The 26,396-nt window shown below is 47.2% G+C and overlaps 2 protein-coding genes across 4 annotated transcripts in view; one reads left to right on the forward strand and one right to left on the reverse strand.

Moving 5' to 3' along the window:
* RAD54L (RAD54 like) overlaps positions 1-6,636 on the forward strand; it is a 25,392-nt gene extending 18,756 nt beyond the window's left edge. For 2 of the 3 annotated variants that reach the window (XM_007077258.3, XM_042996990.1), the window contains 8 exons: positions 1,122-1,196; positions 1,328-1,458; positions 1,992-2,102; positions 2,254-2,377; positions 2,734-2,812; positions 3,121-3,300; positions 6,041-6,204; positions 6,301-6,636. In XM_007077258.3, coding sequence (XP_007077320.1) covers positions 1,122-1,196; positions 1,328-1,458; positions 1,992-2,102; positions 2,254-2,377; positions 2,734-2,812; positions 3,121-3,300; positions 6,041-6,204; positions 6,301-6,511 — 1,075 coding nt within the window. In that variant the 3' untranslated portion in view covers positions 6,512-6,636. The remainder of the gene's footprint in view (positions 1-1,121; positions 1,197-1,327; positions 1,459-1,991; positions 2,103-2,253; positions 2,378-2,733; positions 2,813-3,120; positions 3,301-6,040; positions 6,205-6,300) is intronic. The other variant, XM_042996989.1, reaches the window with a different exon arrangement.
* Positions 6,630-26,375, reverse strand: LRRC41 (leucine rich repeat containing 41). The gene is given in 11 exon segments (XM_042996988.1): positions 6,630-7,327; positions 7,421-7,496; positions 7,718-7,840; positions 8,379-8,477; positions 8,567-8,731; positions 9,248-9,508; positions 12,179-12,373; positions 12,376-13,318; positions 20,765-20,835; positions 21,739-21,825; positions 25,921-26,375. Coding segments are annotated over 11 exon segments (2,439 nt in total). The 5' UTR covers positions 26,120-26,375; the 3' UTR covers positions 6,630-7,107.
* Positions 26,376-26,396: the final 21 nt, after the last annotated feature.

Genomic DNA, 26,396 nt, shown 5'->3' on the forward strand with positions numbered 1-26,396 from the left:
CAGAATCCCAGGCAGGTTCTGCACTGTCAGCACAGAGCCCAACGCGGGGCTCAGACTCATGAACCATGAGATCATGACCTGGGCCAAGACCGAGAGTTGGACACTTAACCGACTGAGCCACCCAGGTGCCCCAGCAGCACCTTTCTTTGGGATTTTCCCCCAAGTTAGGTCATCAGAATTGCCTACTAAACTATCCAAGTCCAATCCTTTGGTGCTTTGGCCCATGAGGCTGGGAAGGGAGTGGGATCTGTGCCCTGACTATAGCCACTGAATAAATGGAGAGGTCTTGCAAGCCAAGTTCCTGCTTTCTTCCTGGCCTGGGCCCTGTGGTCTGGCTTTGGGCTGCTTAGCATCCTGCTGAGGAAGCTCTTCTCTCATGCTGGTCTCCCTGAACAGAATATCCCTTGGAGCATTGTTAATACTTCAGAAGCTTCCTGTCAGTCAGTCTTAGACCTAAAGCACCAGGTTTCCCTTCTCAGACCCCATAGTCTTCTGTGACAGGTAGAAATAGATCTGACTGATGGGTGTGGCTCCCAGACTAAGAGGGCTTTTCCATAGGGTCCACATAATCCAAAAGGCAAGTACATTCTAGATTCCCTGTTGTAGGTAGTACACTTGATTTATATCCTGGAGTCCCGCCCTCTCTCCCTCCCAATTTTCGATGGCAGGAAGGAGAGTCACTATATTCTTAGGAGCTGCTCCTTAGGTGTCTGATCCCTGTCCTTCCTGGTCGGCCAGGAGGTATGGGCTTAATTTCATTGAACCTTGGGCTATGTGGTATTTGGGCAAGTGCAAGTAGAAACTCCTCTAAGGACTTGGTGGTTTGCAGCTTCCTTCTCCTGTCTGAGCACCAGGCTTAATGGGAGATCTTGGCCTTCTCTTGAAGACTAGCTAAACTTTTGAAGAGGAAGAGTTGTCACTGTAAGCTAGACTGTTCGAAAGAGTCTCTGTTCCCATGACTGAGACCCTGATAAAGATTTCTTTGCCATAGAGCTGATGTGTCTCTGACATTTGATTCTACAAAAGAGACAGTCTTTTGGGTTCCTTGGGTAGTAGCTTTTATTCTAGTAGTTAGCAGGGCATTTTTACCAGCCTCTTGCCTTTTTATCTTCTCTCCCCAGGTGCCTGATACGGAGGACCTCTGATATCCTTTCTAAATATCTGCCTGTGAAAATTGAGCAGGTGGTTTGTTGTAGGTACTGAACTCAACTGAGGGATGTAGAGTGTGTAAAAACTCAGCCCTTGAGGCATGGCTGGGCTCTCACAGTATTCTTAGGGCAGAGGTGTCGTCCAGCCTTTCCCACTAACCCAGCTACCCTTTTTTCAGGCTGACATCCCTTCAGACTGAGTTATACAAGAAGTTTCTGAGACAGGCCAAGCCAGCAGAAGAGTTGCGTGAGGGCAAGATGAGTGTGTCTTCCCTTTCTTCCATCACCTTGCTAAAGAAGCTTTGTAATCGTGAGTTGGGTCCATGTCCTGGGGTCCCCTGAGAGAGGAAGCAAGGAAGGCTAGGCTCCTGTAAGGTCCAGCCACCTTGACCAAAACTTGTCTAGAGTCCTCATAAAGGCCACCTGTGATTCCAGCCCTCCCCAAGGCATGAACCCTACATTTTGTACTCCGTACCAGACCCTTTGCTTTGGAAAATTTTGCTTACCCTTTGCCCAGCCCATGCTTGATGCTTGGGAGTATATGGGACTTGTGAGTATATGGGAGTATGCACGCACACCTGTGCATATAAAATGTTGGACAGGAGGAAAAATAACAAATCTTGCCCTCTGTGGTATAGTTCCCTTCTTGCTGGGAGAACACACTAGTAAGCAAGGTGGTCCTAGATGGAACTGACTGCAAACTGGGAATTGGGACCTGGTAAGTCTGGCGCTGAGGAAGGTCTGCTGGGTAGGCTTCTAGAGGAGATTCCAATGAGCATCGAAGTGGAAACTGGAAAGCACTGTAGCTGGCATTTTGGGTTTTGTTTTTGTTGTTATTTTCAGATCCAGCTCTAATCTATGACAAGTGTGTGGAAGAGGAGGGTGGCTTTGAAGGTGCCTTGGAAATATTCCCCCCTGGTTATAGCTCCAAGGCTCTAGAGCCCCAGCTATCAGGTAAGCCAGTCTTTGGGCTCCTCTGGGAGGAAAGGTGGGAAATTGTCTCTTTGTGCTAGATGTATCCTTGCCTCAAGGCATGATATCAAAAGTAAGAATCCTGGGCCATGGGGATGGCCTGTTGGGAGCTAATGGTTGATGATTTCCCCAGGTAAGATGCTGGTCCTTGATTACATTCTGGCAGTGACCCGAAGCCGCAGCAGTGACAAAGTAGTGCTGGTGTCCAATTACACTCAGACATTGGACCTCTTTGAGAAGCTCTGCCGGGCCCGAAGGTAGGGAAGAGTCAAATCAGTTTGCCAAAGGAGTGCCTCCCCTACCATCCCCCTAGGAAGAGTAGATGGTAGGTGTTCTGATTGGTGGATATGGGCAAGAAATGGGTGCAGGGGGGACTTCCCAGAAAATATGTTCTTTTACTGTGATGATCCTGACTCCATCTCCAAGCAGAATAGCCCCTGGCCCTTCAGGTACTTCCAGAGGACAGAGTCCTAGCCCTTAGTCCCCTGCCTCTCCCTTTGGGAATTTAGGCCCTCAGGCTCTACATGAGTAGCCTCAAGCCTGGTTAGTTCAAGTCCTTCAGTAGCAAGCCTCTGCTTCCTTCTTGGGTTTTGATGTTTGAATTCCCCTTCAGGTACTTGTATGTCCGCTTGGATGGGACAATGTCCATTAAGAAGCGAGCCAAGATTGTAGAGCGCTTCAACAATCCATTGGTAAATGTACAGCCCCTGTTTCCATACTACCAATGCAGTAACATCAGAATCACTGGTTGATAGAGAAACTAGATGGGTGCTCTGCTTTAGGGTCTCTCTCTCTCTCTCTCTCTGTCTCCCTCCGCCCTTGGTGGGTGTGGTGGAATTAGCCTGGTTGGTGATGGTGGGGCTGGGGAATTGGTAGGCAAATTGGTGGTCCTCACAGCATAAGAGTACAGATGTATGAGAGAGAGAACTGTTGGCTGGACTGAATAGGATTCCAGTTCAGGCTGCAAGAGGTTCTTTTCTCCTGCTTCCTTTCTTTCCAGAGCCCTGACTTTGTCTTCATGCTGAGCAGCAAAGCTGGGGGTTGTGGCCTCAATCTCATTGGAGCAAACCGACTGGTCATGTTTGACCCTGACTGGAACCCGGCTAATGATGAACAAGCCATGGCCCGGGTCTGGCGTGATGGTCAAAAGAAGACCTGCTACATCTATCGCCTGCTGTCTGTAAGGATGGTGACAGTGGTCAGAGTAGGGGTGGGTCATGAAAAAGACCTTTAGGACCATCTTGGGTTTTTTCTCAGTACCTGTTTTGCCTCTGCCTCTAGCAGTGGCCAATCTATGGGCTTAGCCAGACCCCTGTATTTTTCTGTTCTTTCTCCCTCTCTCCACCCCATTCCTTCAAAACCTATGCCTCCTGATACCTGTTCAGTGGTTGACAAACTCCCCTGTGGCCTCATCTCTTCACAGGACACCTGCTTTCCCTCATACCTTGATTTCTACTGTGCACTTGACTTGTAATCTTCTCATACTCCATGTGTCCCCTGGGACTAAGAAGTAGTATTGGCATTCTCCCAAGTTCTCAGTGATCAATCATACAGACTGTAGTTCTCTTTTAAAGCTCATGTTCTCTGACTTGACTACTCTCTTTTCTTCCTTGTCACTGTCATCTACCCTATGCTAGTTTCCTAATTCATTGATGACTTTGGATACCAGCCTAGTCTAGTCCTTCATTTCTTCCCCAAATTCAGTTATCATCTTGACTTCAAGGACTATGCAGTTATCTAGCACTCCGGCTTCCATGTTTCCTTGACCTCATCTCTAATGACCAGTTCAACTCCTTCCCATTTAGTTACTTCCAAGGCCACACTCTGGAACTTTAGTAATACCAAAACTATACACAGTACCCAAAACTATCATTCTATTCTCAACTTCCTGTCCTTCCAGTTTTCTCATATCTCCTATATCTGCTTTAGCCTAAATGTCCCTAGTACCTCACCTTTCCCCCAGTCTGGCTTCACTTCTCTTTGTTTGGCCTGATTCCTACTGTGCATCCTTTCAGTCACTCTTTCTGTAATACTCCAGTTGGATCACTACAACTGTTCTCAAGTTCTGCACCAGATAAAATTTGCGGGTGTAGATTAGCACTACCACAAATTCACATATTCCATTTTGGGCTGGGCTGTATCTCGTTTCTTTCAACAGCCACTTCAAGCCTTCACCACTTCCCTCAAGTTTCTTACCTAACCCTGTCTCTCATTCTTTTTGCAGAGACCTTGTCTTCTGCTTCACAGAAAAAAATGTAGGCTACCAGGCTTGAGTTCTCTTACCTGTCTTTTTTGTATCTCTAGACCTGCTCTTCCCTTCCCATCTCAGAGGAAGATAATTTCCTTCTTTGAGCTTCATCATTCCAGCTCTGCCCTGGATTGTTTTCCTTCTTTCTTAGTTGATTAAGGTCTCTCTTATTTACCTAAGTCTATAAACATGCTGAGGGAGCTCTCACCATTTAACTCTCTGTCCTATTGTAGCCACTACCTTGGGTTACTTTCCATGCGTTCACCGTCACATTTTTCCAAAGCCTACAGATTAACTTCACTTCCTCATCTTCTATTCACTCTTCAGACTGCTTTTGAACTTGCTTTTGAATGTAATATTGGCTTCCTAATTGCCAGAACAAGAAACTCTTGATCTGACACTGTGTATCTGACACTGTTGACTACTAGTCTTTAAAATTCTATTCTCTTTGGAAATTCCACTCTGGTTTTCCTATCTCTGTGATTACCTACACTCATTATATTGACAAATCTCTAAATGTTTAGCCAAGATCTCTTACCTGAGTTTTAGACCCATATTTCCATCACCTATTGTACATTTCCACTTGTATGTCTCATGAACACTTTAGATGCAAGGTGACTAAATTCATTTCCTTTCTGAATTTTGTCATTTAATGGCTCCATTATCCAACCAACCCAAATCTGGGTATCATCCTACTGGACCATTCCCTGTCTCCTAACAACAAATCACTATTTGTCTTCTGGCAATTTCCTTATCTAACCTTCCTCTTTACCCTGTGCTAAAGTCACAGTTCTCTTTCACTTGGATACTGCAGCAGCTTCCTAATGCTTTACCTTTGGTCTTAACCTGTTCTTCACATATTGCTTCCAGAATGAACTTTCCAAAAATCCTGATTTTGCTTTTCATCACTTGCAGGATAAGGCCAAGCTCTTTCAGCCTGGCATCCATATTTCTCCGGTATGGCCTCTGCTGACTTACTCAGTCCCAGCTCTTACTATACTCCCACCATCCTCAAGACAGGCTCAACTCCTCAGTCCTCCAGTAGGCCAGGCTTATGCCTTTGTCCTATGTGGGGCCTACGAGCTTTCCTTCTCTCTTCCCTTGTAAACCATCTATTCATTTTTTATGATTCAACTCAAGGATCATCTTTACTTCAAGCTTTTCATCACTTTCCCCCTCTACTACCCCTCTTGTGGGCCCTTGGGAATCCTATGCAGGTTTCTGTTATTGTGCCAATTAGTTTATGTGTCTCTCCCAGAAGCCTAGGAGTTCAGGAATAAGGATCATATTTAATTCTTCTTTGTATCCTAGTGTTGGCACAGAGCCAGGCATAGGATACCCAAATGATATTTGTTGAGTGTGAGAGGCCTGGGCTTGGTGTGGAGGTCTGGTGAAGCTGCTGCAAACCTCAGCTCACTCTGAAAGAATTTAGCCAAGACATGAAACCCTCCATTCGTACAGAAAATATCCTGGGTGAGCAGTGGCTACAAGTCATGTTCCCAAGAGACAGATTGGGAAAACGGGCTCAGCTGAGCAGATGTGTTGCTATAGGACTTTTACTTCTCATTCATTTCCCCTTCTCTTGGGTGGCTATAGTTTCAACCCCTGGGTATTCCTGCCCCCTATGTTTGGGAATGACTTAGCTGTACATCATTGGGCACCCCCACCCCAGGCAGGAACCATTGAGGAGAAGATCTTTCAGCGCCAGAGCCACAAGAAGGCACTGAGCAGCTGTGTGGTGGATGAGGAACAGGATGTGGAGCGGCACTTCTCTCTCGGCGAGTTGAAGGAGCTATTTACCCTGGATGAGGCTAGCCTCAGTGACACACATGACAGGTGGGTGGGGTGCCCTTGCTGGCCATTACTTCTGAACTCCCTGCACAGCATGGAGACGGGCTCTATAGTTACCATGGCTCTGTCCTCTGCCCCCAGGTTGCGCTGCTGCCGCTGTGTCAACAATCACCAGGTCCGGCCACCCCCTGATGGTTCTGACTGCACCTCAGACCTGGCTCAGTGGAACCATAACACTGATAAACGGGGGCTTAAGGATGAGGTACTCCAGGCCGCCTGGGATGCTGCCTCCACAGCCATCACGTTCGTCTTCCACCAGCAGTCTCATGAGGAGCAGCGGGGTCTCCACTGATAACCAGCTGGTCTGGGTGTAGCTGTTAGAGGAAGGAGACAGGGAAAGGGGGCTCCTTGCCCCATAGGACCCTACTGAATTTTGTTCTCTGGGACAAAAATCATCAAGGAGGGCTGCATGATGTTTGCCCAAAGTTTATTTTATAAGAAAAACTTTTTTGGTTAAAAAAAAGAAAGGAATAAAGGTATGAAAGGGACTGAGGCTTGGGAGCAGCATGGTGAGCCCAGCAGAGAAGAGGCCTGGTAGTGGACACTCCTGTACTTCTCTAAAGCCTGGGTACCTGCTTGAGGAAGGAAAGCAGGAACCTCAGGCAGGGGGAGAGGAGCTGTCCTCAGTGACTGATGAGCACTGTAACCTGGCCCAGGGTTCCAAGAGTAGTGGGTAAGGGGCCCAAAGCCTCTAAACCCAGTTGTGAGAGTGCCTTTGCTGAGCCCAGCAAGACCTCCAGGACCTCAGTGCAAGGGAAGAAGGAAAAAGAGGAAAAAAGGTTGCAGAAAGAGAAAGACAGAATTGGTGTTTGGGAGTTCTGGGCAGCCCATGTCTCAGCCCCTGCAAGCTGATGGTGCTGAGCATGGGCCTGTGAAGCATGGGCCCCATCACATGGTGCTGACATAATCTGCGAAGGCCTGGGATGAGTCCCACGAGTCGCTAACCACGTGACAAGTGGCCCGGAGCCGCCGAATGGCTTCCCTGGCTGTGACTGCATCCTGGTCCAGCCAGTTCTGGAAGAGGCGCAGGTGACCAAAGGCTCCACGGCCCCAGCGCTCCAGCCGCTTGGCGAACTCCAGAAGACCATCTGGCTTGATGCAGTTGGAACTGGTAGGGGTGAGATGATTAGACACCCAGGAAACAATCCCTAGTCTATATCCTTAGAGCTCCATCCCTTGTCCCTTCCTCCTCCCCATGTACCTGATGTCCAGCTGACACAGAGAGGAGGATGAATCCTCTGAGAAAACATCTGCCAGGGCCAGCAAGCCAGCATTCCCTGGGGAGAAGGGGAGAAATGTCTAATCACCCAAGAACAGGGAACAAGGGTATCCCAACCCGTTTCTGGTGGGGAGAAGCCCAGCCTCCAAAAGCCCCAGCACACAACTATATTCCAACCCCCATGTTCCCAGTGGAGAGGCCTATGCCTTCCTCCACTGAATTTTGAGGTCAAAGGACTGGCTCCTGCACCCCTGTCCCTTCCCAGGGCCCTGCCCCCACCCAGACGGTTCCCTGGCAGCCGGAGGCCCTTCAGTGTGGAGTTGCCCTTCATAGCAGCAACCATCTCAGGCAGAAACTGGGCCGGGCGCTTCTCAAACAGACGGCAGAAGGAGAAGGTAATCTCTGTCAAGAGAAATTAGAATGAATTCTGATGGCTAACATTAGGACTTGTTGCTGCCCCTCCTGCCCCAGTTGGCCTTAGCAAGGGGTCTGAACATTTTATAGAGGCCCAGAAAGAGAAAGGAATTTGTCCAAGACCCCAAGCAAGACTGGAACTAAATCAGATTTAAACCAGAGACTGAACCCAGAGGTTCACCCTAGAGAGGTCCTCTGTGTGGACAGTTCTCCATTCACTTCTTTTCCCTCTATCCATTGCTTGCCCTCTATGCAGGGGTGGGGATTAGGGACAAGAGTATGAGGGGAACCTGACAGCATATTTATCCTTCCCCACCACCATTATTTCTGTTGGCCACTGAAAGGTAAGAAAAACTTGAGTAATTTTCCCATGTTAAGTATAGGAGGAGTTGAATTTGGGTCCTTTTAGAAGGAAGATGATACAGTTTCTATAACTTATAGTTGAGGATATAAGGCCAAGAAAAGAACAGTGGCAGAGCCACAATGAGGACCCAGCAATGCCCCAGGTTCTGAATGATGAATTTACCTTGAAGAGTCAGATTCTGTAGCAAAAAGAGCACCTCACTCTGACAGTCAGCCAGATTCATGTCGTGGAAGCTCAGCCTCTTCAGGGCTAGGTTGTACTCTGCATGGGGGTAGAGGCCATGGGCCTTAGCTTTCCCAAGGAATAACAGGGTCTCCTACCCTCCCTTTATCATTCTAGCTGGGTCCTACCTTTGAGTGTCTGTAACACAAGCCCAAAATCTTGGGGAGAGGCAAAGGTAGCACTATCCAGAGACAGCTGCTGCAGAGAACCTGAGGCCTTCAGTACAGAGCAGAGCAGTGGGGCTGGTTGGGCTCCCCGTGGAAATCCCATCTCCAGCTGTTCCAGGCAGTTTTCTGGATATGATAGGGAGAAAAGATTCCAGTGGGCCATCTCTCTTCTATTCTCAGAGCAGGTCCCATCCTGTCCTTTAGAGGCTCACTGAAAAATCTTGTTTACTTGTCATTAAGTGCCTGCTATAACACTAGGTTCTGGGAAGAGAGTACTAGGAGATTTAGTCCTTGTTCTCCTGGAGCTTTTAGTCCAGGAAGACTAGACTATTCAGACAAGCAAACAGGAGTGTGCAAGAGTGGTGAGCTAGGAAACAGGATCCAAGGGGACATACAGAAGGGGGACCTAGACCCCTTTTCTGGAGACTTATCTGCCATGGTCACTTTCTATTGGGCTTGTAGTGGTCTGGGCCCTGTCCAGCCCATGGTCATCTTTAACAGCAGGCTCTAAAGAGGGAATGGATTTCAGATAAGCCAGGAATGAGTGTTGCTAGGTCTGGATTAGGTCTTCCCACCTTTTCCACACAAATGCACCTGCACATTTGTGTGAACACATGCACACGCACACGCACAGTGCTTCACCTGGTATCTCCTCATCCCCAATTATGTGGCTAGGGGGCCCTGCATTCCCTGGCACGGCAGGGTTGTCCCTCTGGCTGGGGTGGTCAACACGAATAGAAAGGACCCGCAGCAGGGGCAGGGCTCGCACAATGGCACGTGTCAGCTCCAGGATGGGCAGTGGTGAGAACAGATCACTGAGATGCAGGGCACGGAGGCGGCATCCAGCCTGGCCTGACAGGGCCCGCAGACTGTCCAGCAGGCGGAAGATGTTAGAGCCCAGGCCTATGGCAGGAAAGAGGTTAGGTCAGTCATGTGGGAGTGTCAGCAAGAATAACATTCAGAGACCACTCCAGATATTTCTGTTGATGACCACCAATTTTCTTGAGCTTCCGATCAGATTACTTAAAAATCATTTGTCTCAACTATTCATCGTCTTGCTTTTTTCCTCAGGTAACCAGCAAACTGATGTCTACTGTACTGGGCCATGCCCTCAAGCATCAGTCAGGGCAGTCACAAAATAAGAGGATGTGGTGGGGCATACTGTGCTGCCAGCTAAATGACAGGCCCAGAGGGCAGCAGAAATCTCTGGACTTTTCTTATAGGTCATGTGGAACATTTGAAATCTAAGGGGAGTGGCAATGACTCAATAGGGAATACTTTAAAAGATTAATTAGGTGGGAATAGAGCAGAAAAGGATAACCACATCCCACAAAAGGGAACAGGATGCAGAAGGGTTAGAGCAGATGCTTAATGCCACAAAGCAAATAATTTCTTGGAACCTACTTATCTCCCCTTGGACTGAGAAGGCCCCTGTTGATCCATTTCAACTAAACCTCACCCAGCACCTAGTAAATACTTTTTTTGTGTGTTTTTGCTAGACAGTAGCCAGCAACAGCTCTTGCTCCTGCCTATGTAGGCTGATGAACAACAAAAAAGTGTGAGGGGAACTGGAGAAGTTGAGTATTGTAGAAGCACAAAGGATGGGTACTTAGCACCCAGTCCGGCTTCCCTCAGTAAAAACTTTACAGCTGAGTTGTAAAGAACACAAAGGAGACAGGCTAAAAGGAGGTACGGGAGGGACTGGCAGGGAGAACTCAGTATATATAAAAGCCTGAAGGAGGAAGAGTGGCAGCTTCCAAGAACTGAAAATATTCACTGTGGCTGCTGTGTAAAGTATGGGGGGGGGGGGGGGGGAGGGTTCAAGATGCCACTATGAAGGTAAGCAGGAGTGAGAACACAAATGACCTGTAAGTAAATTAAGTATGGTGCAGGAAACCATTCAAGGGTTTTTAAATGACCTTTTCATTAAAAAAAAAAAAAAAAAAGGGCTGCAGTGTAGACTGTGAATTGTATGGTGAGTATGAAGTCAGGAGGAACTACTGAAATGATGAATCCAGGTGAGAAGTAATCATGGCTCAAATTAAGGATGTGGAGATAGAGAAGTAAGTGGATTTGAGAGATCATAAAGATATGTGGTGCAAAAGAAAGAACCCAGCTTTCTTTTGGGCAGCTGAGTCAGCTGTGAGGTCACTGACAGAACAGAGCTATCAGGGGAGAAGATGCATTCAGGCTGCGGGTCTTGTGGTTTATGAAGTGACATCTAGTAGTCGGCTGGCTAAATAGTTCTGGAGTTTAGGAGAAGGATCTGGGCCAGTGTCCTAGATTGGGGAATCTTCAGCATAGTTGGCCTTTCAAACTACAAGAATGGACAGAATTGTTCAGGAAGCATGTATAAAGAAGTGGCAGAGCTCTGAGAAACTCTGGACATTAAGATATGAGAGGTAATGTCCAGAGAGGGAGAAGAGAAAAATAGATTTTTGAGATAGTGGAAATGAGAATGTTTGATGAAGACTACTTCATAGCAGCAAATGCTGCCGAAAAATAATGTGAGAGGCGGACTAAAACATATGTATTGGACTTAGCAACAGGGAGGACCTTGGAGAAGGAAGGCAGCATTAAGGAGTGGTGAAAACCTTGGATTCGGGAAGCCGGTTGCCTCCTGGCTCAGTGAAGTTATCCTGGGCAAGCCACTTGGCCTCATAGGGTTGGTGTAAGGATTCAATTCATACAGTGCTTAAATTATGCCAGATACATACTAAGCAATATATAAAAGTTCCTATTACTAAGGCATCTGAGAAACAAGCTTTCCTAAGAAGGCAAGAAGGTATGGATCCAGAAAACAGGTAAAAGAGTTAGTCTTAGATAGGATGGCCATCTCTTCCATTGTGATGGAGAAAAGGATGAGTGTAGATGTAGGAGAGTTTACAGGTTGGTTAACAATAAGTTGAAGTTCATGTGTGATGGCTTCTATTTTCTCTGAAGGAGGTGAAGTCATCTGCTAAGAAAGGAAAAGGGAGGATTTGGAAGTAGGAATGGGAGCTAATGTTACAAACACAGGATTCATATAAGGATGATGACTGAATATACAGTAGCACTGGTCTGCACAGTTGTGATTTTCTCCATCAAGTGCTCAGCATCCTAAGTAGATTGATGGATTTACCCAGAGTTGAAGTTTGGCTCGCTGGGCACAGCCAGGTGGGTAAGAACTGAGGACTGCTTTACAGGTTGCTGGTCTGATAAAAATGTGGTCTACACCTTGTCTGTATAGCTGCTTTGATATGAGTGGTGGGACCCAACCTTAGACTTGGTGGGCCTGCATACACTATACTGTTCCCACAATATGGGAATTGCCTACCATATCTAAAATGTACCCATTCTTAAGGTTCTCACTGCCTCTCAGGAACTCCTTCCAACTCTAAAGCCTATAAACCTCATGTTCTTCCCTAGCATTGAAAGTCTGCCACTGTTTCATGTATGTGCCTTCTGCCCCACTCTGACGCAGGCTGGGCCACATCTCCAGCTCCTCGATCGCATTCCCTATTCCCCTCTGCAGGATTGGGCACACGGATGGTGCTGCTGTGAGACCCATCTCTGCCCCTGCAGGGCACTCACCATTATAGGAGAGTGTGAGGCTCTCCAGAGACACCCAGGAGCTCAGCAGGTGGCACAGTGTCAGAGCCGCCTCTGTGGAGAGCGGAACTGTGAATAGCTCCAAGGTGGAAATGCTTCGGAATCGCTGGGAGGCCTCCAGTGCTGGAAGCCCCAGGCAGCTGGGATCTGATCCATCCAAAGCTCCACAAGCCACTTCCCGATCTCCATCTCTTCCCCATCCTCCTTCTCACCAGCCACAATGAAAACAAAGTCATACAGGTCTTCAGACTCTGCTCCAGACCCCTGACGGGTGCGAGCACCCTTCTTCCCTGCAGCTCGCTTAAAACGCTTTAGGGGCTTAGGCTGTGGGGCTGAGCTAGCTGGAGCCCGTTTGGATGAGGATGTGGAAGAGGAAGCAGAGGCAGAGGAGGTGGTGGCTGGAGCAGAGGGTGGCCGCTTGGTGCCAGGAGCCTCGTAGGTTGCTGGAGGGTGCAGATCCCTCTTAGGGTCTGTCCCACCTGCTATCAGGCTCTCCTGTGTGCTCCGGCGTGTTACCCGGGTAGCAGGTGCAGCTCTGGCCGTCTGCTTGGCTTCATTCTTCCGCCGGGAGGCCATCAGGGCTGCAGCACATCGCTCAGCAGCATCCCTGCGAGGCCGGCGTGAGCCCAACAGGAGGGACCCTTCATCTCGGGATGGGGCCCGGCCTCGGGAGGCTTCTCCACAGAGGCGGCAAGGTGGACCACCAGGGCCTGGCTGCCAGAAGCCAGCACTCATGGTGAGGATGAGGATGAAAAGGGCTGACTCAGGCACAGGCCAGGAATACAGCGACACCTGGCTGACAGCCCCATGGTGAATAAGCTGATGCAACAGCTGCCGAAGAGACTGCTGAGCAGCCACATCAGAGAACAGCAGGTGGCGGAACTTGAGGGTGTGCAGGGAACTGGCCAGGGTCTCCAGAACCCTGCGGTTGGGCTCAGCCACCAGCTCAGTCGCACCCTGCAGCATATTGCAGATGGTCAGCTGTCGGACGTGGCGGGAGCTATGCAGAAGAGGTGAGAAGCGCTGGTCACAGAGACGCCTGTCAGAAGATACATCAATGGTCCCACGTAGAACATGGGAAAAAAAGGCCTCCATAAACTTGGCTCGCCAACAGGTCACACTCTGAAAGCAGAGAACATGCCAGACAGCTGTGATACTAAGGGCTACCCACTGAACCATCATTTCCCCAAGTTCCTCTGTTCCAATAGCTATTTGATGAGTCAGGCAACATTCTAAATAATTTATACAAATTAATCTTCACATCTTTGAGGCATATGTTAGTTATCCCCATTTTACAGGTAGGAAAAATAAGGCACAAAAGTTGTTACTGCCTGTGGTTACACAGGTAAATAGTAGAATCAAGATCTGAACCCAGGAAATTTGGTTCCAGAGATGATTTTGTTATAGTGACTGCCATTCAAGTGAAACATTCACTCCTGTAGTTTCTTCCATGTTTGTTTCTAGAACCTGACCCCAACTTTCCACTCTTACCACTACCACATTTGTTCAGACCCTTACCCCCTCACACCTGACCATTAGCTTCCTGATTACTTCCCCATCTCATTTTCTCCTTCCCAAACTTTTATACACAAGTCCACTGGATTCGTCTTTGTAAAACATGCCTGACTACATTCTGCCTTAAAACCCTCAGAATCTTTCCATTGCTCAGAGTTAATCTGAAGTTCCTTAGCCTGGGAGGGAAAGCCCTGTACAATGTGGCCTCTAAGATTTATCTCTCACATCTTGCTCACGTGAATGTTTTGTTCTGGACAAACTGATCACCTTATTGACCGAGACCTGCCTTCTACGTGCTTTTCCTACATCTGCCAGAAATGCTCTTCATTGCCAGACCAAATAGGCTTCCTGAGAAGACCTACTAACATTTCACTTTTTTTAAAAAATAATTTTTTAAATGTTTATTTTTGAGAGAGAGGGAGGGAGACACAGAATCCGAAGCAGGTTCCAGGCTCTGAGTGGTCAGCAGAGCCCAATGCAGGGCTTGAACCCACAGACTGTGAGATCATGACCTGAGCCAAAGTCGGATGCTTAACTGACTGAGCCAATCAGGTGCCCCAACATTTTACTCTTCTTGAGGTTATTCATCTCAGTGTCTCTGTGTGCCCCCTTTTACCCCTCCCCTGCCTCTCTTGTGGGACTCTTCTGATAATCTGACTACTCAGGTGTTAGACATTGGTAACCTTGTCTCATGGTGTTGTCTCTGCACATGTTTTATCCCAACCAGATGAAAAATTCCTGGAGATCAAGGTCCAAATCCTAGATTTGGATTCTCCAAGGCAATAGTTACTGGCTTTGATGCACATGAGATTTTATCAGACTATTCTGGTACATTTAGAAGATCTCTGAATGCAGGTGTTTCTTAACCTTTGGTGCACATCAAGATTTACTGTGGAGCTTTTGTTTCTCCAAAATTCATGTCAGCTACCCAGACTTGGTGATCCTCTTATATCTGCAGTAAGGCCCATAAAAAAATTTTTTTTTAATATTTATTTTTGAGAGAGAGGGAGAGAGGGAGAAAGACAATCTAAAGGAGGCACCAGGCTCTGAGCTGTCAGGCACAGAGCCTGATGCTGGGTTCGAACTTACAAACCACGAGATGGTGACCTGAGCCGAAGTCAGACGCTTAACTGACTGAGCCACCAAGGCCTGTGCATCTTTATTTTTTAAACTTCCCCCAGATGATTCTGATATATATCAGAGGTCAGCATTTACTGCTACCTACCCTCCCCACCCCCAAAAGGGCACACAGCCTTCCTTAAGTTCCCATTCTCTCCTAAGGTGCAGTAGAAAGTCTGCTGACTTTGATACAAGTGTTATCTCTGCCACTATACTCTGGACCTCTTGAATCTCTTCATCTGTAAAAGGTGGATAATATCACTTGTTTCACAGGTTTGTTGTGAAGATCAAATGAGACCATGCAAGTCAAAGCACTTTGTAAACTGTAAAATACAAAATGTTACTTCTGTTACTGCTAATGATAATAGCCCAGATGGGCAATGTGAAATGAACTTGATGGAGGCAGAGCCTGTTAAGCAGGGTGCTTATTCAGCCTGAAGCAAAGGCAGTAGGGGCCTGAGGTTTCCCAAGACTAAAAAGGCACTTCTCTTTGGTATTTGCCCTGCCTCTATGCATTCGCTCATACCACAGTCACCCTCAACTTATATCTGAGGTTCTTGGCAGGAGTTGGGCCCCTATTCTTAGGCAAAAGTGTCATTCCCTTTGCCCTGGCCATTCCCTATGACACTGCCTGCTGTGGTAATAATTGGGAATGACTTCTTCGTGTTTGAGCTAATTGCATGGCAGCAACAAGGGGGAAGGACCTCTCACCAGCAATAATGTAGGGGCATTATGGGACCAGGAAAAATTACCTGACAACCAAATCTCCACTCAGCCTACAGTAGAAGCAGAGCGGGTATTCCTGAATCCTATCTATAACACTTTTCCTACACATTTGCTGGCCTATGCTCACAGCCTTGGAAAACACCTGCAGGTAACCTAGCAAGGCTTCAACTTCACAAGTGAGACAGTCAAGGCCTAAAATATGGACAAAAATGTGAACCAAGATATTGTGGCTGTTTCTGACCAGGAGGCACATGTAATATGTTGTTTTGGTAACTAAATATTAGTGTTCCCCTCTCCCCACATTTTATTGGTTGATGAAGACAGTGGGAGAATATTTGAAACTGGAACACCCAGACATGTGGTAACTGCTGTGAGAACAGCATGACATAGTGAATAGGAGCAGGCACTCCAGAGCCAAATTGCCTCAACTTGAATCCTAGGTCTGCCATTCACTAACTATAACCTCAGACAGTAACTTCACCTCTATCTGCCTCAGTTTCATCATCTATAAAGTGAGGAAGGTAACTAAACCTACCTACATCATAGAGTTGTGAGGATTAGATGAGTAAAGTTAGTTATGACAATTATGTCAATTAATTATGAGCAGACAGCAGTTCACTGCGTTTTATTCCATCACCACCTTTTAGAAGAATCTCTGCTAAAATTTCAAAGTTGAGGGGTGCCTGGGTGGCTCAGTTGGTTAAGCATGACTTCAGCTCAGGCCATGATCTCATGGTTCATGGGTTTGAGCCCCGCATCAAGCTCTGTGCTGACAGCTCAAGGCCTGGAGCCTGCCTTGGATTCTGTGTCTCCCTCCCTCTCTCTGCCCCTCCCCTGTTCACTTTCTGTCTCTCAAAAATAAACATTAATTTTTTTAATTTCAAAACTGAAAACAAGCTAAGAGATCTAGTTCAAGCCATTCATTGTGTGAACTTATACATTATTGAATACAAAATGACTTAAACACATTCTTTTGGGGGTGCCTGGGTGGCTCAGTTGGTTAAGTTTACGACACTTGATCACAGCTCAGGTCATTATCTCAAGGTTGTGGGATGGAGCCCTGCATTGGGTTTCATGCCGGGTGTGGAACCTGCTTAAGATTCTCTCTCCCTCTGCCCCCGTCCCTCACCACTTGTGCATGTGTGCACACAGTCTATCAAAAAATAAAATAAATAAAATTGGGGCGCCTGACTGGTTCAGTCGGTTAAGCGTGGGACTTGATTTTGGCTCAGGTCATGATCTCATGGTTCATGAGTTTGAGCCCTGCATTGCGTTCTGCACTGGCGGTGCGGAGCCTGTTTGGGAGTCTTTCTCTCCTCTCTGAGCCTTCCCTGCTCATGTTCTCTCTTTCAAAATAAACTCAATAAATTTAAAGATAAAAGATTGTTTTTTTAATTTTTTTTAATGTTTATTCACTTTTGAGAGACAGAGAGTGAGAGTGGGGGAGGGGCAGAGAGAGAGAGAAACACAGGATCCGAAGCAGGCTCCAGGCTCTGAGCTGTCAGCCCAGAGCCCGCCCGATGTGGGGCTCGAACTTACAAGCTATGAGATCATGACCTGAGCCGAAGTTGGATGCCCAACCAACTGAGCCACCCAGGCGCCCCAAAAATAAAAGATTTAAACACATTCTTTTGGAGGCACCTAGGTGGCTCAGTCAAGGTTAAGTGATAAGACTCTTGTTTTCAGCTCAGGTCATGATCTCACAGTTCATGAGTTTGAGCCTCACGCTATCAGTGCAGAGCCTGCTTGGGATTCTCTGTCTCAAAAATAAATAAACATTAAAAAAAAAACCACACACATTCTTTCAGGCAAGAGTAGGGGAAATAAGGCACCACCAAAGAGGTAAAATAACATTTGTCTACCAACACAGTCCTTGGCCCATCCACAGGCTGGTGGCTTAGGCACCAGTTGGGGAGGAAGAAGTGTGTGTACAAACTAGAGAAGGCTAAATATTTTCTTGTACTAAACAGAGCCAGCAAATGTTCACAAACTATTGTCCACTATTTTTCTGACAACAGAAATATTATTTGCGGAGAGATAAAATCTGTAAACCAACTCTTTGGAATGTATATGTAAATGTGAATAGCTATAATTGTTTTTTTTTTTTTAATTTTTAAACATTTATTATTTTCTTTTTTTTGAGAGAGTGCAAGTGGGGAGGGGCAGAGAGGGAGACACAGAATCTAAAGCAGGCTCCAGGCTCCGAGCTGTCAGCACAGAGCCCGATGCGGGACTCGAACCCACAAACCGCAAGATCATTACCTGAGCTGAAGTTGGACACTTAACTGACTGAGCCACCCAGGGGCCCCATATAGCTATAATTGTTTTTATAACATTGAGACAATTTTGAACAATTTCAAATTCTGGGCTTTTTAAACATTATACCACCGTGTCATTACATTTTACCACCATGTATTTAAATGTTTTTAGAACATGACTTTGTTAATATTTTGAAAATTTGGATATACTACATTCAATAATTCATGCATTATTGAAGAAATTATTTCCAGGTTTTGATATTAAGTTGCTGTGATGAACATCTTGAAATAAATCTTCATGAGTATCTCAACTTTTATGTACTATAAATTCTAAGAAATAGAATTTCTAGTCTAAGAATATTTTAAAGACTCTTGACAATTATCACCAGATTGCCCACCAAGACAGTTATGTAACATTTCTGCTCCCACCAATACCATATTAAAATGCAAGTTTCATCCACCCCTGGAATTATCTTTTAAAACAAACCAAAACAAGACTTCACTAATTTAAGAGTTATAAGTTTATTTTCCCATTTTTTATTATTGAGATTGAATAGTTTTCACTTTATTGGAGATTTTTGTATATTTTGTGACTTGTCCCAATCTTTACGTACTCTACTGGAATAGCTTGTCTTTGTCTTATTCTCTGTATCTTCTTGTTTTACAAATGTTGTTGCAAACATTCTTTCCTAGTTTATGTACCTTTAAATTGTGTTTATTGTATTGGCATTTATTGTCCATACTTTTTTTTTTGGTTCTGCCCATTTAATAATTAACACTCTCCATCCTGAGATTAGATAACCAGTCACCTTTATTCTTGTTTAGTTGTTTGATGCTTTTACTTTTTACAGTTTAATCTTTAGTTCCATATAGAAATTATTTGAGTATATTGTAAAATGAGGCTCTAACTTGATTTTTTCCAAATAGTGAACCAGTAACTAGAGAATCATTTACTGAATAATCCTTCATTTCCCCATTGCCTTGTCTCCAGAATATCAGATCTCTTAATACACATAAAGTACTGCACAATTTGAAATTCTATTTCTTTATAAGCAATCAGGGACCATGGCTATCTTGTTCACCACTGTATACTTAGAACCTAGTATAGTGCCTGGAATTGAGCAGGCACTTATTAAGTGTTTCTGAATTATGAGGTTAAGGTTACTGTCATGCAAAACTGGGAAACAAAAAGAGGCACCCTTTGGAATGGATATGATCCAAGTCAGGACCTCTGTCTAGGTGACTGTTAGGCCACCAAGCCTGGGGTTTCCTTAATGTTCTGAAATGCTCTGAGACAAGAAAAGATAACAAACATATATTCTTTACCAGGAAGCTTGAGATAATGTTGGGAAAAAAAGCGTATTCTAAGTGAAAGATATTACAATCTCCATCAACTGCTAGTCAACCATACTGCTTGGGAAACACTAGGCCACAGTGACTCTCATGCTTCTTTAAAGGTTTCAGGAAGCTGTTACTGTTTTCAAATCTTGCATCTACTTCTCCTCATGAGGCCTAATTCCTGTATATAGTGCCTGAAGATTTTGTTGGGCCTTAGCATTGTCTCACTGAACTTCAAGAGTTGCATCCAGATCTGGAAGTAGAAAAGCTGAAGGATATGGAGCTGAATGTTACTGAACCCAGTGCATCCCCAGAAATTAAATCTCCAATTCCTGATAAGAGCTTGTTTTCTTATCACTTGGCCTCACCCACCAGTTCAAATACTACTTCCCAAGAAACACTTTCATGCTCCCTTCTCCCTCAACCTTCTTGTTACTATCACACCACTTATCCTCCCATGCATAATGTATTTCTTTGCAGACTTCCTGCTAAACATGAAGTTCCTGAAGATTAGGGACTGTGTCTGTACTTCCAATATCTAACATAAGACCTGGCATGTGGGAAGTTTTAGTAATGTTTATTGAACTCAATCTGTTCTGTCACCTAGTTATGGAGCAGCAAAAGAAATTCTGCTTAAAAGAGAGATCCAGTGAGTTATATCTGAACCAACACATAATAGAACTGCAGGGCTACAAGAAGCCCTAAAAGTCATCTTGTCCAACCTCTCTTACAATGCTGAATTTCTTCTACAATATCTTTGTGTCAGGTAGTTATCTAGACTCTATTTGAACACTTAGTGATGGGAAGCTTATTACCTCTGGAATTAGCTTGTTTCATCACCAATAAGTTCAGGGTTTAAAAGTTCTACAATCACTTTGGCAAAAATTTATCCTCCTTTAGCTTCTACCCATACAAGTCTATTAATTCCTCTTTTATATAATAATCATTCAAATATTTCAAGACAGTTCATGTTCCCCAAGTCTTCTTTTTTTCAGGAAAAACATCTCCAGTGTTCCAAGTGTGACTCACATGATGTGGCCTTGACTTCTTTCTCCATACTCCAAGGGTAGCCTGACCACTGCAAAGCCAGGCAGGTCTATCATCCCCCTTGTCCTTTAGCATATGTTATAGTTACATTAATTCACACAGCTCAGGGTATAGTCATTGTATGAATTACTTTAGCACACTGTTGACCAAACCCCCTTACTCATTTTTATACAAGTTGCTAAGCCAGGCCCCTCCACCTCTTTCCCTGAGGTCATGCAATTGGAATTTTTTAGATTCAAGTGAGGAATTGGTTTATTCTGTTAAATTTTATCTTGTTAGGTTTGACCACTGCTCCAGCCCTGTCAAGACCTCTACGAATCTGGGTTCTGCCTTCCATTATGATCACTACCTTCCTCTGTTTTGTGTTAACCTATAAACACGGTGAGCAATCAAGCCAGTGACAAATGCCAAATGGAAAGAACCTTGTGACAAGACATCAGAGCCCTCCTCCCAAATTCATTCCAACCCTGTGTCTGCACTTTACCAGTACCCAGCTTGTGTTTGTAAGCTATTCCTGCTTTCAATGTGCAAAGTCAGGCCAGAGTTCTACCTGGTGCTAACTTACTTCCAAACTGGAAGGCCTTGTCTTCATTAGCTCATCCCATAGTCGGCGCCAGATGGCTTGAGTGGAGAGGCCTGTGGGGAGAAATATCACTTTTATTTGGCTGCTCTTTGGCCACCATGAGTGAAGTACATCAGCCTTTATTGTTGCCTTCTCTGGATTCACAGGAGCAATATGGCAGACTAGTATAGAGCACTGGCTCTAAAGACAGACTGCCTGGGTTTAAATATCAGCCAACCACACTCTAGCTGTGTGACTTTGGGCAAGTTTACTTCATTTTTCTGCACCTCAGTTACCTTATCTGTAAAACATAGTTAATAATAGTTATTTCATAGAGTTGTTGAAAAGATTAAATGTGTTTCTCCAAGTAAAGTGCCTAGGAGAGTGCTTGGCACATCAGGATTAGATAAATGCTGGCTATTAAAAGATCTGTCTAGGGGCGCCTGGGTGGCTCAGTCGGTTAAGCGGCCGACTTCAGCTCAGGTCATGATCTCACGGTCTGTGAGTTCAAGCCCCACGTCGGGCTCTGTGCTGACAGCTCAGAGCCTGGAGCCTGTTTCGGATTCTGTGTCTCCCTCTATCTCTGACCCTCCCCTGTCCATGCTCTGTCTCTCTCTGTCTCAAAAATACATAAACGTTAAAAAAAAAAAAAATTAAAAAAAAAAAAAAGATCTGTCTAATGAGTGGTTTGGGAAACAGCAAGGTAAAATAGAAAAATTAAGATTCAGAAGATCTGGGTTTTAGTCTGACTTAGCTATTAATTGTGGTGTGCCTATGGTTTCACTTTCATTAGTATAATTGGGATCATTTATTTGCTTTGTGTTTCACTGGACACTGTAAGGAATCTGGTAAGAAAGCAGGTGTGAGGGTACTTTTGAAAAGCGTGAGTTCTACACAGGTATCAGGTGTAATATTTACCAGAACATTATGGTGCCTGGCTTATAATCACTGAATGAGAAAGAGAGAAAGACACTCACCTTTCTTGAGGGCAGTTTCCTCAATCCTCTCCAAGTAATATATATTGAGCAGAGGTAAGATGCTTTGAAGTATTGGGCCTGGGAGAGCTACAAAAAAAACCACAAAATTTATTTTTTTCTCCTAGGGTTCCAAGCATTATTTATACTATTGGAAAGGAAAACAGAAGGACAGACTTCTCATTTGGCAAATGGAACCTCCAGTAGCTAACCTAAGTCTAATTCAAACTCTAATCCACTTATCTTTAGCCACTTAGTTAGCACCTGGAATTTCAGGGACATGCACATCTTCAAGGGTGAGATAATAAAGCAAGCTGATATACTCATTTAGGAGCTGGTCAGTTCATTTCTGCCCAAGCATAATGAAGCATTCTGCATTTGAAAGGTCCTATTGAGGGGCACCAGGGTGACCTAGTTGGTTAGGTAACTGAGTCTTGATTTCAGCTAGGGTCATGATCTCACAATTTGTGGGTATGAGCCCTGCATCGGGTTCTGTGCTGGCGGCTCGGAGCCTGCTTGGGATTCTCTCTCCCTCTCTCCCTCTCTCCCTCTCTCTCTCTGTCCCTCCTCTGCTCTCTCTCACAACAAATAAACTAAAAAAAAAAAAAAAAAGATAAAAAGGGGTGCCTGGGTGGCTCAGTCGATTAAGTGTCCGACTCTTGATTTTAGCTCAGGTCATGATCTAGCAGTTTGTGAGGTCGAGCCCTGCATCAGGCTCTGCACTGACAGTGTGGAGCCTGCTTAGGATTCTCTCTCTCTCCACCCTTCCCCTGATCTCGCTTTCTCAAAATAAGTAAACTTTAAAAAAAAAAGATAAAAATACAAAACAAATAAAAATTCCTATTGAATATGTGTGATAAAAATGTCCAACATAATCTGGGCCGTACTAACTTTTCCAGCTCCCTGCTTTGCCTCCTATGCTTTATCCATGCTAAATTACTTTTACATTTATTTAACGTGTCACACTATTTTTTGTCTCTGTGCCTTTGTCATGCTGCTCTCTACTAGGAATGTCCTTGCCATTCTCATCATATTAACTATTCATCTTCCAAGTATCATGTGCCTTTTATCAAGCCTTTTCTGAATCCCCTTCCCACTCTTCCAGGTTGGTGATTCCCATCCTTTGGGCCCCTACTATATTCTGAACTAGTACTTTCCGGTGAACAATAGAAATAATCCAGCCCTAACTCTAAATTCAACATATCATAAAAACAAAACTTGCTCTTGCTGATGTCTAGAGCCGAAAGGCTTTACAGTATTATGGCTAAACAGTTTAGTCTCTAGAGTTGGACCAAACTGAGTGAAATTCTGATTCTATTACTTAGGAATCCTTGGGCAAATTAACATCTTTAAGACTCAGTTTTCTCAATTTTAAAATGGAAGTAATAATAACTACCTCATAATATTGCTATAAAAATTAAAGAAGATCATACCTGTAATCTTTTTAAGACCATTCCTGGCCATAATAAGCTCACTAAATGTTGTCTATTTTTATCCTTATCCTGTCAATACCATCTCTGTCCTGCCAAGAACAGTCTAAGATCTTAGAGTATACCATATCTAAGTAAAATCTTTCAAAACTTCTAGGATCTCCCTTTATCTTTACTTGTGGAATAAGTGAATCTTGATGTCCACAGTCTAGTACAATTCTTTGTACATAGTACTCAGTGTACTTGCTGAATGAAAGTATTAATTCCCTAAGCTATTACATTAACGTAAGTTCTCTATTGCATTCAAGCTCCATATCCTGGCATTCAAGGTATAACATACCTATTCTACTTGTTTCCTCACTGTATCCTTTCCTGCTGCCTCTACTCACTTTACCCTTCTCTCTCCCTACACAAAGCAACGGTAGTCCACTGCCTCCAGGAAGCCTTTCTTGGCTGTTAGCCCACACTGAGACCTTCCTCCAAAGCAGCACTTCTTCCCAGGCCTCTTACTTGGCCCTCCTAAGAGGCCTAACCTGATTCAGCTTTTTCTGTGTGACTATTTACCTAGGCTAGGCCCATAGGAGCTCGTCCTCCTCTGTCTCTCCAATCTGCTCTGTTTAGCCATCCCCTCTCACAGCCATAGGGATTCTCATCCCCTATTATCCACAAACTCCTCTCTTCCTTTCTCCATTCTTCTTAAGCCAGGCTCTTCCTTGCTTCTTTCCAGCCTCTACCTTTACTGCCTCCTCTTCCCAACTTGGGGCCTCTATACCCAGTCCTCTTCCCTCCTAGCCAAGTTTAGCATTCTAGAAGCTCCAGGCTGATAGAGCCAATCCTCTCTCTGCCTTCTTCCAGGCAGACTCTTCAGGACTCTTCTGAGCCCCCTGCCCAGCTCCACTGAGACTTCACCTATTCCCCATGGGTCAGCCTGACCCTTCTCCTCTCATCTGTTGGCACAGGGCCTCCACAACCCCTCCCCCCATCAGCTTGAGGACTCTAACAGTCTTCCCCACTACAGGAAGACACTTGGGCCTCCTCAGGATCGCTGCCCCACCCCCACCTCACCAAGGGCCTTCCCACATCCCTAGGCCTTCTTTAACCACTCTCCACAGCCTTGGGCCTTATTCCTGGAGGCCCAACCCGTCAAACTCCAGGGCCCTTTCTTCACAGCCATCTCCTCAAAGTGCAACTCAAACTCAGAATCCCAGGACCTCAAGCCTTCACTTCTGACCTTACCAGGGCCTTCCTCCTGGCAAAGGCACTACCACCACTCCCGAGGCCTTCTCCAGAACCTCACCCCCCCAACCCCTTCAAGGCCTGGGGGCCTCCTCTTCTCTCCTGCCACTCCCTCCGGGTTCCCTGGGCCCTGGGCCTGGCCTGGATCTCCTCACCCAGCTTCGGCCGGGCCTCTGGACCCCACCCCCTCACACCACCAGTCTGTCAGGCCCAAGGCCTCCCTCATCCCCGTGCGGCCAGGCCTACCCCCCCCCCCCCCCCCCCCCCCCACCCAGGGCCCTCACTCTGCTGTCTATCACTCTCACCATCAGTGTTCGCCAGGCCGACCCGAGTTTTTCCTCACCAGCTGCCAGGCTGGGGCCGGCGGGGCCCACCCCAAAGCCCGGCCTCCGCGTGCGCATCCGGCTGCGGGCCTTCTCTCCTGCGTTACCTGACCCGCGCCGGGCCGCCCTACTCCCAGGCCCACCAGCCCGGCTGGTCGGTTTGCCCTTCCCGGCCCCTCGGCCCAGGGCCGCGGGCCGCCCGCCTTGGCCGCTCAGCCTGGGCACCCTCAGCCCGGAGCCGGGCCGTCGGTCCCGGCAGCTTTCGAGCTTTCGGGCCCGGTGCCTCCTTTGGCTCCGACTCAGCCCAAGGCCTCCTAGCTGCGACGCGCCCCCTCCCAGCCGGGATCCCCGGGCCGTCGCCCCGCCTGGGGCCTCCCTGGCCCTTCCCGCCTGTCCGTCATTCGAGCCTCCCTAGATTGCTGACCCGCTCCCGGCCTCCCTTCACCCGCTCGGGCCCTTCCTCCGCTCAGGCCAGTCCGAGTGGCCTCCGGCGTTCCCTGCCCTGCCAGTCAGTCAGTCAGTCCTGCGCTGAAGCAATTGGGCACCCGAGGCCCCGGTCGTCAGTGCGCTCCCCTCAGCCCTGGGTCGTCGGACAGGCCTCGGCGCCCCAAGCCTTCGGCATCTCCCCCAGCCCCTCGCTCTCCATTCCACTGGGCTGCCCTGGCCCGTCAGCCTGGCCTCGGGAGTCTCAGCACCCGCGGTCCGTCAAGCAGACACCGGAGGCCCCGCGCGTCAGTCAGGTTAGGTGGCCCCGGGCCTGGCCTCCTTGCCTTAGGCCGGGCCTCCCAACCTCGGCCCCCGCCCCCAAGCGGCAGGGCCATCTCTGCCCGCCGGTTCGACATCCGAGACTCCCCAGCCCGGCCCGTCTCGAGCGTCAGTTCGGTGCCCACGGCCGGTCCGTCACTCCAGCCTCTGTCGTCCGGGCCCTGCCTGCTTGGCCCCACACCGGGCCTCCTGCCCTCGCCCCCCGCGCCCCCCTAGCCAGGCCGCGGTGCAGGTCCACCTGCCGATTTGGTCCCTGCTTTTACTCTGCCTAGTCCAGTCAGTCACGGAATTCGTGTTCCGACCCGACGGTGCGGCTTCCAGTACCCCGGGCCGGGCCTTGCCCCAGGCCTCCCGGCCTCGCCCCCCGCGCCCCCCGGCCGCTGGGCCGCCTCCGCTCGTTGCCAGAGGTAGCCCCTCACCCCGCGACTTACCCCACACCCCGCTCTCCAGAACCCCCATATGGGCGCTCACCGCCCGCCCGCACAGCTCGAACAGGGCGGGGGGAGCGCTGGGGCCCGAGGCCGAGCTCTTCGCTGGCGCCGCCTCCCGGGACGTGGCCTCCATGGTCGTTGCCGCCGCTACCTCACAGAACCAGCAACTCCGGGCGCGCCAGGCCTCGGGCGCCGCCATCTTGGGGAGGTGCGCGATCCCGAGAGTGGCACCCTCGCGCCGCCATCTTGAAAAGGTCAGCAGTTAGGACGGTTTCATCAGCGATGTGGGGAAGACTGGGAACTGCGCTAAAGGAACGTCGAGTCAATGCGCATTCTTACCAAGTCTCTTAGAAGCCAATACTTTACATAAATTCGTATATCAATGTATTTGGCTCTGGCGCGATCAAGGGGATATTTCTTAGCAAATCCTCCTTAGGCACGAATACTAACTCCCCCTGTCCCCTGCCTGTGGACGG

The sequence above is a fragment of the Panthera tigris genome, chromosome C1 (genome assembly GCF_018350195.1).
Source record: "Panthera tigris isolate Pti1 chromosome C1, P.tigris_Pti1_mat1.1, whole genome shotgun sequence".
In the NCBI taxonomy this organism is placed as follows: domain Eukaryota; kingdom Metazoa; phylum Chordata; class Mammalia; order Carnivora; family Felidae; genus Panthera; species Panthera tigris.